Genomic DNA, 13,409 nt, shown 5'->3' with positions numbered 1-13,409 from the left:
GTTGAAAGGGAACCCACACCCATCATTATTTATCTCAGATATCACTTACATGTTACGTCCTTGAAAGTTATTGTGTTTCTGTATGTCATTAGGTAGTTGTTACATTTTTAAAGGTGTTAGCTTTATATTGCTGGTTATCACACTGCTTTTAGCTACAAAATGTTAACAATGACCCTTAACAAAATCCCAACCCCCCCCAAATGACCACACAAATACACACACACACAAACACTTCGCATTTTTAATGAAAATCTAATGTTTAACTATCAATTTAGTACCTGGTGTGTGTGAGCAGAGCTATACCCAAGTAAAATCTAATTCTGAAATCATGCATTATCATTTACATATTCATATTTTCCTATACTTTATTGTTAATGATAACAAATACAGACTTGGTTTGTATTCTCAAAAAGGGAACTGTGGTTTTATTAATAATTCTCGCACTCTTGGACAAACTTTTAAATGTGTTTTGTAAAAGTATGCTTTTTATTTTTATGTACTTTTATAAATGGTTTTGTTTTTTTTTAACCAGGCAGCATTTCACTTCCTTAAGAGCCATCCCAGAGTTTCAAGTGAACAAGTTGGTATTTTTGGCCTGTCATTTGGAACATCAGTGGCTCTTAATATTGCAGCTAACAGAAACAGGATTAGTGTAAGTAAACAAACATTTTTGGTATTCATAGTAAAGTACCTATTTTTTCACTAATTTTTTTACTTCTTAAAATAACATTACTACATTACATAAATATTATCCACATATTGTATTATAAATATACCATATTATTAGGCCAACATTCACTCTAAATTCAATGATTGTGTGACTGAGAATGGATGGTGATAATAGCTACTTTATACCTTGCATACATTTTTGTCAAGGAAATGGATGATTGTTTGCATGAAGAGTATGTGGCTTTTTTATATGGACATTTTACTGGCAAAATCTTTCAAAAGATACAAACTTTAGATAGTGTGTGTGTGATTTTTCTGTCTACACTCATTGCATGGGACTATATTATACTGTATATGGAGGAAATGTTATATTAAGCTAATATTTGTGTTAGATCATTAAAAGACTTCTACAAACATATGGCAACCTGTTTTCCTTTTAGTGGTAACCTAGGTGATGCTGCTGTAATGTTTAGTGTCAAAATTTCTGGACAGAGTTAAAACCTAAGCAATGCAGAGTAAATCATGAAAATAACACTTTTATTTAAAATATAAACTTTTTATAACAATGAATATTTTGAACCGGTAAAACTGTCATATACCATTTGACATATATTTTGCCCAATTACAACACTGATAAGCTCCACTACCTACTGATTGTCATATGTATAGGCTAATGTTCACTGACACAAGGTAGTACTTCTCTGTTTTGGCTGAACCCAGAGTGACACCAATGAGGTAAAAGTATTACAAAACCAATCCATATTATAATAATAAAATAAAGTACCAAATACAAAATAAACAGACAACAAATCCTACTGCCTGTGTTAGTGTGGTTTTCATGCCTGCCTATCAGATGGGATGGTTTTCCCACTTGACCATTTATAATAAAGGTCTCTTTTTTCACCTCCTGTGCCTCTCTTCCCTTAAACTCTTGTCCTAACTCCTTACTCCACTTTTAGTAGCAGAGTGCTTGGAAGGAGGTTTCTGCCTATAAAATTAAAAAGTGAATGTATATCTTTGTACTCTAAATAAGTAAACTTTTTTGGAATGCAGTTTTTATGAATAAAGTTATTTCTGCTATGCCTAGAACATTTGAGTATCATTATCCAACACATTATGTTATAGTATCATGCATTGTTTGCAAAAGTTCAGAACTACCGGTTAATGTTTTAATACTCTGGTGTTGTCTCGTGTATCAATGGTGTCGAAATTTCACAACCACCCTAATGTCTATTTCTATGACTAAGGCTACTTTGACCCTGCAGCTATTTTTTTAATTATATTTGACACAGATGTTATCTTTTTAGACACAGCTAAAAACCAGATGGAACTAGGGATGGGCAGTATATTAAATTTTTTATTCTATATTTAAGAATAACCAATATACTATACGAATGTCAATATTGAGATTTTTAGCACTGTTATTTGAAAGCCAATTCTGTGTAAAACAGACATCTCTGTTTGATAGCAGTAGCCCAAAGTAATAAAAGTGATGAAAATGTAATGTCCGGCTGAGTATGATAATAAATTTATTCATTCTTCTGTTTTTGTGTTTAAGCCTAGATGTTTGGTTTGCATCAGTGGAAGCCATGCTATTAAAATTAATGGTACCATTGGTGATGTTTTTGCAGATCTGAAAAAGTGAGTTGCAATATATTTAATCATTTTAATCTTTACTAAATTTTGTTAAGATGCATCAGTGGAATATATTTATTTAACTGAATATTTAAAGATTTACTTTTTGCTATGACAATATCAGGCACATATAATCATATTTGTTAAAACACATTGAAATAAAATACAAATATAAGTATGGGTTGTATGCCTGCAGTAGATCTTTGACCCATCCAAAGTATTCTCCCACTTAACGGTTACTGTCTGAGTAGACACCTGCTCCCCACAACCGTAAACTGGACATTACAAATGAGAAAAATGGATGTATGAACTCTTATACATTCATCAAATTAATGTATGCTGTTAATGTTAACATGTTAAATTCATGCATCTTATGGGAAAATACTTTTATGAAATCGTGTAGTCCTGAATAGAGTTTGATGGATAAGAAAAGATGTTGATGGCTTAATGTTTCAGTCTGGAAAAGTAGACCTAGTCCAAGGTAGTGAAACAGAAAACCGCTGATAGTAGAAGCAAGGGACACCAATCTCTGTATTTGTTTTCTATCCTCTATGCAATAAATACATGAGCAGTAATCAGATGTAGCTCTGTTGGGTGGTAATACTTAGAGTGAGAAATTTAAGAGTTGTCATTCAGCTTCACCACCTGCTTGCTGTTAGAAAGAAAATTTAAAAGAATGATGTCTTTTTGCAATTTGCTATGCCAAGAAGGCAATTTACATCAAGCTCCTGAATTATATCATTGGCAATACTTTGATTTGGTTGTTTCAGTTCAGTCTGCTATTTAATCTTGGTTTCAGTTTGAAACGTTCTTACATTCTCTTCCTTTTTTCGAAAGTGAAGGATCATCATCAGATATAGTATGTTTTCCTTTCTAGTCAGTAATTACCTGAAGGAGTTCCTGCTGTCATTAGTGCTTAATTGTGTGATAGCCCAGGTTGGCTACATGCTCCCTGGTATCACTTTAACCCTGAACAGTCGATAACATAACTGGGATGAGCCAGGCAAATTAGGACACACACAACCAGCAAGAGGTGGTATAAGTGCATTAGTGCTTTATTCAAACAAAACAAACAGTCACAGTTTCAAAAACTCAAAGATGCAAAATTGGCACTGGAAGTCTTTAAGTAAATAATTAAATAATCTGTAAAATCAAGGTGTTCTTCAGGTAAAAAAAACAATAAATAAGTAATACTTAAAAAGGTTAAGACACAGGCAAGTCTTCCTTTAGAAACATGAGCCATAATTCAACCTTTTGAACCAGGTTCAGTTCCCCACCCCCAATCTTTTCACTGCGCCAAAGCCCTCTCCCATTGCCAGGCATTCAGCATCGAAGGGAGACACCACTTTATGAGAATGCTGCTACTCCCATAATGTTGCTCAGTATGACAGCCCCCTTCTTCAACCCCACTGTTGAGTCTAGGACTGCCACTCAGTCCCTCAGGAGCTCTCTTTCGACCATCTGCATCCATGCCAAATAGCACGGTCTCCACACTCCTGCCTCTCTCCTTTTCTTTTAACATCCTAATCCTCACAAGTCCCCATCTGCTGGATAGTTCTTTCTTTCCCCATCTTTCCACGTCTTGTCTCATTGAATCCCTGATGCCATGCACAGGCTTTTTTTAATACTGTATCTTGGCATGTTCCACTGGATGAGTTTGACAACACAGTAGCATTGTACAAGACGGGTCAGAGCAGGCTGTACTTGATAAGGAGACTTGAGTATTTTGTGTAGTTAGTGGTGTGTAGAAAGCCACTGGAAATGTTTTATCAGTACATCATAGCCTGTATGGTGTTCTATGCTGCAGTCTCCAGGGAAAGCAACCTGAACTTGGAAGAAGCATAATACCCATACAAACTTGTCAGAAAAGCGTGCTCCACCACAAGGTGAACCCAAGACTTGCTGGAAGCTGTTGCAGAAAAGAGGATGAAGACAAAATTGAATGCCAAAATGAAAAATCCCCTCCATCCGCTCCAGGAGCTGCTTTCTTGAAGCACTTTTAGCCACAGGTGCATTCCACTACTGTGTGCTAAGAAGTGTCTCTGGGGATCTTTTCTGCCCTCAGCTATCAGGCAATTCAATGCTTCCACCCAATTTACTTGTTAAGTCTATTTTAATTTATTTATTTACTTATCAGTTGATTGGCTGTATTACTGTCCTGTGTGTCAGTTTCCGTGTTTTTATATTTATGATGCAGTTTGCTTCTGATTTTCCACTTTGGATTAAAGTTTAATATAATTTCATAGAGTAGAATGGAAATATCTCTTAATAGTACTACCAAAATTTAGGTGCAGAACAAATATCTGTGCTTGGATGAAGTTTCTTTGCAAGCACAGAAGCCTCTGTACATTTAAACAGCATAAGTTCAGATTACCTTGTATTAGAATGTGGTACCTGACAAGGTTTCCCACTATCAGTTATATTCTTCGCAATTGCTATTGAACTGGTTCTCATTTGTCTGCAGCAGAAATTAAAGGAATTACACGGAATACAGCAAAATCCCCTTATGCTGATTATATAGATCTATTCATTACTAACTTAAATTTATCATTGCTAATTGTGTTAAGCTTACTACATGAATTATGGGTGATAATGTGCAGTGAATACACTTGGCTTATAGTTTTCATACTCTTTCTCTGTACGTTTAGCATTCGTTTGCTCAGAGGTTGATGCTCTTGCTGCTTTGTGAGCAGCTCTTGTTTTCTCCACTCTAGCTGCCCACTTCTTCTCATCTTTTATCGGCATCTATTCGTGTTAAAACTGATTGTCAGTTTTTTGCAATTACTTAGTACATTTTTCTTAATTTTTCACATAAGCTGGCACTTAACACTAGAATTACCAGAGCCTACGAAAAAACTCGTAATTCCGTCCCACCTTAAACTGCTTCTTAAATCCCTTCACACCTCTCCGCCAGCGCCCTTTGTCTTCTAAATGTGCTGATAAAGAGAAGCTTGGAGCAGCCGGCTATTCCATCCCCCCACCAATTTAGAACGCACGAACTCTCAGCCTTGATTGAGTATCTGGGAGTGAAGTGGAGTTTTAGAGTGGAAATAATAGATCGTTATTTGGAACACACGCATTTCATGTCTGTTCAGTTTCTACAGTAATCTGTGTCAACACATTGTTAAAACAGAAACGTTTTTTATATTCTAGTAGTAGATGACAAAATGTAGGCATAAACTATATAATGTATGAAGCCTGAAGTCCAAATAGCAAAGAAACATTTTCACAAGAATAACACAATTGCGCTTTTATTCAAAAATATAACTGCAGAAACAAAAAGCCGCCTTAACATGCGACATTGACACCAGTTTACTGAAACTGCCTCCGTGGTTCAATAGACTCAGCCCCGCTTGGGAATCAAGGGTCACGGTTCGATCCTGCCCTCCGTTTTGAGAAGTAAACTGCTCTTAGTCTTACTGTTTTAGAATAAAAGCATACATTTGATTTCAGTCTGTAACAGCCGGTGCAATTTATGATCCTTGTAAAGGTTAGCTTTTTTTTATTCACTTTTCATTCTCTCAGTCGCTCAGAATCAATCCATACAACCCCATCTGACACGGCTGTTTTCACTAAAGACGCGCTTATAGCTCTGCAGTGTACCACGATGCATACTAACGCCAACCCCAACCCCCGGTTCTGACACACAAACGCTGGCGAAGCTGCCTTCTTCGATCTCACCGTCACTTGCTTTTCTTTTATTCAGTTTTATTGAGTGTTCCTGCCAGTCCCCGCATGTTGCTGTATGCTGTTTCTTTTGTACTCCAGGACATGCAGAGGAAAGAATGGTAAAGACCAGTAACTTCGGCGCTATATGCAATCATCAGACACTCCCCATCTGCCCGTGTCGCTCAAACACAGGAACATATATTGGTGTAAAAGTATAACAAAAGTGCACTTTTATTCAAGTGCACTTTTTCCATCGCCTTTTCCTGTAAGAAGCAATGTCTCTCTATGCTGTGGTTTCTATTACACACCTGAAAGAAAGAGACAATATATGTGAAAATATAATCGCACTAATGCAATATTATTTGAAAACGAACAGCGCCAGATCGGGTGTGAATTTATGCAGGAACTGGAAATTCTCTGATGCGGACCTTCCCCAGGGAAGAAAGTACAGTGTCAGGTGCTCATTCAGTGTAATAGAAACCATAGCACAGAGAGGTGTGTACACGGCAACAAGTACACGGTCGTAAATGTAGGAAGGACGGTCCTTGGGTGTGTGGGAACTGTTAATATTTGAATGTGATGATTTTATATAGCACGGAATGAAAATCTGCACTTTTTAGCATTGCACCATGCAAGCTGTCGTATCAATCGCCTACTGTAACTTGCTTTCTTTTTCTTCGGTTATACAGGTAGTTTTGAATAAAAGTGCACTTGTTTTGTTTGCGAAATGAAGTGTCTGCGTGCACTTTTCGTGGCATTACACGTGTATTTTTTGAGCATGCCCGTTTGAGCAGTATAAAAAGTATTGAAAAGTATAACAAAACAACGGGCAGATGGGGAGTGTCTGATGATTGCATATAGCCAACTTACTGCTCTTTACTATTCTCTCCTCTGCGTGCCCTGGAGTACAAAAGAAACAGAATACAGACGCGCTATAGCTCTGCGTTGTACCACGATGCATACTAACAAGTTCTGACACACAAACGCTGGTGAAGCTGCCTTCTTCGTATCTCACCGTCACTTGACTTTCTTTTTATTCAGTTTTATTGAGTGTTCCTGCCAGTCCCCGCATGTTGCTGTATGCTGGATATGTTCACATGTATTGTCTCTTTCTTTCAGGTGTGTAATAGAAACCACAGCATAGAGAGACATTGCTTCTTACAGGAAAAGGATGGAAAAAGTGCACTTGAATAAAAGTGCACTTTTGTTATACTTTTACACCAATATATGTTCCTGTGTTTGAACGACACGGGCAGATGGGGAGTGTCTGATGATTGCATATAGCCGGTTACTGGTCTTTACCATTCTTTCCTCTGCATGTCCTGGAGTACAAAAGAAACAGCATACAGCAACATGCGGGACTGGCAGGAACACTCAATAAAACTGAATAAAAAGAAAAGCAAGTGACGGTGGGATACGAAGAAGGCAGCTTCGCTAGCGTTTGTGTGTCAGAACCGGGGTTGGGGGCGTTAGTATGCATCGTGGTACACTGCAGAGCTATAGCGCGTCTTTAGTGAAAACAGCCGTGTCAGATGGGGTTGTATGGATTGATTCTGAACGCGACTGAGAGAATGAAAAGTGAATAAAAAAAAGCTAACCTTTACAAGGATCATAAATTGCACCGGCTGTTACAGACTGAAATCAAATGTATGCTTTTATTCTAAAACAGTAAGAATAAGAGCAGTTTACTTCTCAAAACGGAGGGGCGCAGGATCGAACCTGTGACCCCTTGATTCCCAAGCGGGGGCTGAGTCTATTGAACCACGGAGACAGCTTTGGTAAACTGGTGTCAATGTCGCATGTTAAGGCGGCTTTTTGTTTCTGCAGTTATATTTTTGAATAAAAGCGCAATTGTGTTATTCTTGTGAAAATGTTTCTTTGCTATTTGGACTTCAGGCTTCATACATTATATAGTTTATGCCTACATTTTGTCATCTACTATTAGAATATAAAAAACGTTTCTGTTTTAACAATGTGTTGACACAGATTACTGTAGAAACTGAACAGACATGAAATGTGTGTGTTCCAAATAATGATCTATTATTTCCACTCTAAAACTCCACTTCACTCCCAGATACTCAATCAAGTTGAAGTTCGTGCACGTTCTAAATTGGTGGGGGGATGGAATAGCCGGCTGCTCCAAGCTTCTCTTTATCAGCACATTTAGAAGACAAAGGGCGCTGGCGGAGAGGTGTGAAGGGATTTAAGAAGCAGTTTAAGGTGGGACGGAATTACGAGTTTTTTCGTAGGCTCTGGTAATTCTAGTGTTAAATGTTCAATCTCCCTCAGGAATGATTTAGGATATGAAGATGTAGAGGAAGTGATGGCGAAGGTGGTAGGGATGAGAACGGCACTCGTACGCATGTACCACATGGTCGCCCTGCTGCCCGCAGCTGAGAGTTGATTCAACAATAAAATAAAATAAAAAGAGTAATAAAAAGCATCACCCCAAAAGCGGACAATAGAGGTCATATAGTATATGTGTACCAAATTTCAGGTCAATAGGTCAAACAATTTACTAGCTACAGGTGATTTAAAATCCTGTACAGACAAACGGACAGCCATGGTAGCATATTATATAAGATGATCTGTGAGCTTAAATAAAACTTTATAAAAGTTTGCTTTTTCCAGTTAATTCAGTAGCCTGTTTATGACAGTGCAGGTTGGATCCACACTTCAGTTGCTCTAGGGATCCTCTTGAACCTGCTACTGCCGATAACATACCCGAGGGATGAGCCTATCAAATGAGGACACAACACACAAAGCAAGGGATAGGTGCAAAAGTGCTTAAGTGCTTTTATTTAAAACAATCCAAAAAACAACATTATTCAAAAGTACATTGCAAAAGTTCCATAATAAATAATCCGTAGAAAGGTGGATTAATGGATAAAGCATTAAAACAAGGTTAAAAATCTTACAGTCAGGGGTTTGTCCTTAAAAATCACGTCCCCTTTGCTTCCCTTTTAAAATGAACATCACCCTGGCTTACCCAGCTGGGGTCTTGCAGCCTGGAGAGATGTCAAACCAACAGACGCAGCAGACCTTCTTCCATGGGTTTGGGTCCCTGCTGTCCATGGCTCCAGTAGGGCTCCCCATCTGAGCCTTGCCAACTCCCGCTGCCTTTCAGACTTATGTAGTAAGTTGCACGGTCGAGCAACTCATCACTCCAGCTTCCACAGCTCAGCCAGAGTAATTCATTACATCAGCCCCCGAGTGTTGGCCACATGCTGCCCTGAAGGTTCTCCTCATGGCTGCCTGTTTCCTCTCTCTCGCTTGCTTGCACCGGCACTCTTCTGTCTTCTTGCCTGCTTCTCTGTCTCTTCCCCTTCTTTAACCTCTGTTTTTCCTCTTTTTGCTTTTTTTCCCCCTCATGCTGGCGGTCCCACATATGCCTCCATGAGCGCAGCACTGCACACCACAAAAAGCCGATGAAGCAAATGAGCCAGACTGCACTCTCACATGCAGGTGTGTCTCACCTCAGTTACCTCACCAACCTTTCTGCAGCTGCGCAAGCACACACACCCATGGAGATTGAGCCAGCCATTCAATCATGTATTTATTTTTAAAAACAGGCCACTAATTTCCGAGCTGTGGACCTGCTATACGACACTGCTATATGACATTATATCACTTTCCACTGACATGCCCAGAATAGTTAGGTATTTGGGACTTACAGTTATAATGAAACTTAAATATCATTTTAAACTTAATGTTTGCAGCTTGGTGGAAAGCATTACACAAGATGTGAACTCCATTTCCTCTCTAGGGGACAGAATTAATATTGTTAAAATTAATATTCTTCCTAAAAACTGACTTTATTGTAAACTATTTTATATGGAAAGAAAAAGGGACACATATTGAATGGACAGCACTGCAAGGGTAGCATTGAACTTCTTGACTTCCAACTTTCCTATTGATTTGCAAATTTTCATAATTTGAGAGACAATGCCAGGAAGTAAAAGGAACTCTGAATGCATCTGCTATGTTGGTTCTGGAAAGATAATCCATATGAACTCTTCCTTTATATGTCTTGCTCTGTGGTCATGGTCATCAATATTTATTGTCTGTTTACCAGCAATCAGATTGTGCTACATTACAAGGAGGTTACTGTCACTTTTAAACAGATATTAAAAAACAATAACGAAGTCTACTCATAAAACACTGGAATGCATATAACATTATTTGAGAGTCAACACTATTTGAGGAACAATATTAATCGCCAAACATAAAGTAACAATGGTCAAATGTGAAAAAAGTTATTAGCATGCTAAACATAACAGTATACAATGTTGATTAACATTTTAGTCATATGTAAAGTGGTTACTACCTAAAATAATAAGCACATGCAATGATATTAAATTATAAAAAATATTTTAAAAAATGACAGTATTGTATTAAAATAAATGCCATTTGCAACTGCTCTTAGACACAAAATAATTTTGATTTGAATGCGTAGGGCCCTGGAGACTATGAAAGTTGAAAGAACAACATCCAGGAACACTTTAGAAACAAAGTACAGTACAATCCCTCTTAATTGGCCTTGCATTAACCGGCCGACGGATTAACCGGCCGGATAAAATAAAACAAAAACATTTTTTTAATCCTGAGTTCTTCTTTATATGTATGCACTTCCTTCTTTTGTGGAAGGTGAGAGGTATTTTAAAACCAGAAACAATAAAAAGTGTTTAAATTAAATAAAGTGCAGTGTATCAAAGGTCTTCTTTAAATAAGTAATCCATTAAAATGAGTGAATCAGTGGAGGTTAAAATCCATTAGTAATAAAACAAGTCCTTCAAAAACAATACAAAGGAGGTTAAAACAATGGCTGGAAGCAGTCTTTTAAAATCCAAAGCACGGTGCCTTCTTCTTTGTACCTGGCAGCTCCCCTGCTTCTCCCATCGGGCTTCGCAACAGGGGAGTCGCCTTACCTGCAGATGCAGCTGCCTTCCACACTGGTCAGGTATCCCTCCGATCACTGGCTACGTCGGGCTCCATCTGGACCGAGACTAGGGTTCTTTCCCCAGTGGCCAGGGTGCTCACGCTGGGGCTAAACCAGCCCAAAGCCTCCACAACTGCCGCTGCCTTTCGACGGGCAGTCGTCTTCAATACCAGTCACTCCAGCTCCGTGATCACTAACCCGATCGGCCACACATACCACGCCCTCTCGCTAAGCCGCAAGTGCGGTGATTATTTACTTAAAAAGTGCCCTTTTTGAGTTGAGCTGTGGACCCGCTACACCACACTGTCCAATTGTTGTACGTGAAAAAAACCCGTGTGCGAAATCGTGGATGAAGCCTTGTGGATATGGTTTCTTCAGGAACGTCGAAGAGGTACAGTACATACCTTAGAAATATTTTTCTACATGAAAATAGGTATGTGTTGGATTAACCGGCCAAAATGGCAACCGACCATGGGTTTAGTCCCGAGGTGACCAGTTAAGAGGAATTGTATAGTAAGGTTTATAAGTCAGCCAGCATGGCACTGCAAAAGGTTCCCTAATGCTCTGGAAAAAGTATTGAACAGAATTTGCCAAGGTCACATTTCTAAAAGGGGAGGAGCTAATTATAAATAGATTGTGACCTGTGGTGGACTCTAACAATGATAGAACAAGATATGATCAGTAGACATATGCAGCATTTCATTTATGGAAGTCATTAGACAAAGCGTATTGAGCATGGGAAAAGTATTATATAAATAAAATGTGTTAATATATACAGTGATCCCTCGCTATATCGTGCTTCAACTTTCGCGTCTTTACTCCATCGCGGATTTTAAATGTAAGCATATCTAAATATATATCACGGATTTCTGCGGACAATGGGTCTTTTAGTTTATGGTACATGCTTCCTCAGTTTGTTTGCCCAGTTGATTTCATACAAGGGACGCTATTGGCGGATGGCTTAGAAGCTACCCAATCAGAGCACGTTTTACGTATTAACTAAAACTCCTCAATGATATACGATATGCTTCCTGTGTGCTTCTCTGACATTCTCTGCATCTGACGGAGGGGGTGTGAACAGAGGGGCTGTTTGCACAGAGGCTGTTTGCCTAGAGGATACAGACGCTCCTCTAAAAAATGCCGCTTTATCGTGGTGCTTCGGCATACTTAAAAGCCCAAAATCACGTATTGATTTTTTGATTGTTTGCTTTTCTCTCGTGCTCTCTCTCTCTCTGACATTCTCTGCTCCTGACACGCATTCCTTTGAAGAGAAGATATATTTGCATTCTTTTAATTGTGAGAAAGAACTGTCATCTCTGTCTTGTCATGGAGCACAGTTTAAACTTTTGACTAAAGGGTGTTGTAGTATTCCCTCACTATATCGCGCTTTGACTTCCGCGGCTTCACTCTATCGCGGATTTTATATGTAAGCATAACTAAATATATAATGCGGATTTTTCGCTGCTTCGCGGATTCTGTGGACATTGGGTCTTTTTACTTGCTGTACATACTTCCTCAGTTGGTTTGCCCAGTTGATTTCATACAAGGGACGCTATTGGCGGATGGCTGAGAAGCTAACCAATCAGAGCACGCAGTTAAGTTCCTGTGTGCTGAATGCGGTGTTAACCAGGAAGTCTCGTCTTGCTCATTTAGCATCAACGTGTTTCGCTGTGTAAAGAGTTAACTTTTGTGCTCTTTTGTGTTTATCTTTGTGCATAGTCAAGCCCTTCATTAAGGCTCCAAAATGATCTGCTCCTGCTACTGCTTCAGGCTCTGTGCCCAAGCGCCAACGGAAGATGTTAACGATTGCTGAAAAGGTAAACGTTTTGGATTTGTTGAAGGAAGGGAAAAGCTACACCACTGTAGGACGCCTTTACAGCATCAATGAGGCTACGATTCTTTTTATTTAAAAAGTAGGAAAGGAATATAAGATCTATGGCCGCAGTGTCCTTTTAACCAGGGTGCAAAACGAGTTGTAAGTGGATGTAATAAGGCAGTAGTCTGGATGGAATCTGCTTTAGGGATTTGGATTGAAGAAGAATAACGGCGGTGCTACACAGTTGCCTGAAGTGGCTCCTTTAGAAGAGCTGTAACGCTCTCCTTTGTTGTGCAGTAAAATTAAACTCATCGTTATTGGACAAGTCATCGTGTCATTGTTGGTGAGTAACCATAATCTATCTATCTATCTATCTATCTATCTATCTATCTATCTATCTATCTATCCAATTAATTTTCTACTTACAGTACTTAGTACATGTACGTACGTTTAGTGTCACTGTACACACATTTACTGTATAGAATTTTTCTTGCATTGTACGTATTTATTGCTGGTGGCCTGTCTATCGTAATGGCTGTAACATATGTGATATCGGAGACACTCGATATCTTTAAAATAATATTTAGGTTTTACTGTATATAAACAGTGTGTTTACATACATAATTTCTATTAATCTTACCTAATATCTAAGAGAATACAAAGGGATTATGCTGTATAACT

At 38.6% G+C, this 13,409-nt stretch overlaps 1 protein-coding gene across 3 annotated transcripts in view; it reads left to right on the top strand.

Annotated features, from left to right (window-relative positions):
• The window catches only part of LOC120533931 (peroxisomal succinyl-coenzyme A thioesterase-like), a 93,658-nt gene that overhangs the window by 37,065 nt on the left and 43,184 nt on the right, over nt 1-13,409 (top strand). For all 3 annotated transcript variants that reach the window (XM_039761060.1, XM_039761058.1, XM_039761059.1), the window contains 2 exons: nt 533-652; nt 2,228-2,310. In XM_039761060.1, coding sequence (XP_039616994.1) covers nt 533-652; nt 2,228-2,310 — 203 coding nt within the window. The remainder of the gene's footprint in view (nt 1-532; nt 653-2,227; nt 2,311-13,409) is intronic.

Source organism: Polypterus senegalus, chromosome 8, assembly GCF_016835505.1.
Source record: "Polypterus senegalus isolate Bchr_013 chromosome 8, ASM1683550v1, whole genome shotgun sequence".
In the NCBI taxonomy this organism is placed as follows: Eukaryota; Metazoa; Chordata; class Cladistia; order Polypteriformes; family Polypteridae; genus Polypterus; species Polypterus senegalus.
Note: the sequence above shows the minus strand (reverse complement) of the source record. Positions and strands in the feature narration are given on the sequence as shown.